Below are 1,309 nucleotides of genomic sequence, written 5' to 3' on the forward strand. Positions count from 1 at the left end.
ACTCAGCCCCTGAGGGTGCAGGGGTCAAGCCAGCTCTCTCCCCACCCTAAAGACCCCCATGCCACGCACTTGATGGGTCCCAGGTTCTGGAATTCCTCCCGAATCACCGCTCGAGCCCTCTCTTCTGCATCAGCTCTGATGTCAGATTTCTTCTTCCTCCACCCCCTGAAACAGACAGTGGAGAGTTCAGGAGTGGCCACTCACTTCTCCCCAACTCCACCAACACCTGGCCAGGCCTCATTATCTCTATTCTGGAGACTGCAATGGCCTGCTGAGAGGTCTCCCTGCCTCTGTCTTCCCTTTCTAAAATCTGTTTTCCCATCTATAGCCTGGATGACCTTTCAAAAATGTAAATCTGATCATATGACTTCCAGGCTTAAAATCCTTTAGGGGGGTCAAACAGACATATGAATAAACGGACAAATGAATGAAATGAAATAGAAAGTCCAGAAATAGACCCAAACACAAATGGGGATTTAGTCTGTGATAAAGTTGGTATCACAGACTGATGTGGTAAAGATGGGCTATTCAGTCAATGGTGTTGTACATATAGATCACTGGAATAGAATTGGGAGCCCAGAAATAAACCCATACATCCATGGCCCATTGATCTTTGACAAGGGTACCAAGACCATTCAATGAGGGACAGAATAGTCTTTCAACAAATGGTGCTAGGACAACTGGAGAGCCAGATACAAAAAACTGAATGTGGACCCTTACCTCATACCACATATACAAAATTTAACTCCAAATGGATCAAAGACCTACATGTACGAACTAAACCTATACAATTCTTACAAGAAAACATAAAGGGAAGTTTTCATGGCCTCAGATTAGTCAACTATTTCTTAGATAAAACACCAAAAGGTCAAGTAACCAAAGATAGATAAATTGGACTTCATCAAAATGTAAAGCTTTTGTGTGTCAATACATGGTGTTGGGACAGCCGCATGGTCAACTGGGACAAAAAACGAAGTTGGATCCAAACCTCACACTGCGCCCTAAGGATAAACTCCAAATATACAAAAAAATGTGCATGTAAAAAATATAAAAATACCAGAAGAAAAGAGGTGATTACGTTTTTTATAACTCCTTTAATGGGAAGGCCTTTTTAACTGTAATTGAAAATTCAGAAGCCATATGAGAGAAAATTAATGCATTCATCTACATAGTGCATTTCTTAAAAATTATTTGTAAAAGAAAGCACTGTAAGCAAAGTAAAAAATAAATCAGGAAAAAAATACTTGCAACTCATACTGCAGAATCATCACTCACCTTTCAATCTATCAAGAGTACTAAAAGTCAGTAA

The 1,309-nt window shown here is 40.2% G+C and overlaps 1 protein-coding gene across 1 annotated transcript in view; it reads right to left on the reverse strand.

The window, feature by feature from the left end:
* Positions 1 to 1,309, reverse strand: part of SLC13A3 (solute carrier family 13 member 3) — an 83,362-nt gene that overhangs the window by 39,501 nt on the left and 42,552 nt on the right. Inside the window, exon 6 of the mRNA XM_019636917.1 lies at positions 70 to 165. Coding sequence (XP_019492462.1) covers positions 70 to 165 — 96 coding nt within the window. The remainder of the gene's footprint in view (positions 1 to 69; positions 166 to 1,309) is intronic.

This window comes from Hipposideros armiger, unplaced genomic scaffold (assembly GCF_001890085.2).
Source record: "Hipposideros armiger isolate ML-2016 unplaced genomic scaffold, ASM189008v1 scaffold_31, whole genome shotgun sequence".
Classification (NCBI taxonomy): domain Eukaryota; kingdom Metazoa; phylum Chordata; class Mammalia; order Chiroptera; family Hipposideridae; genus Hipposideros; species Hipposideros armiger.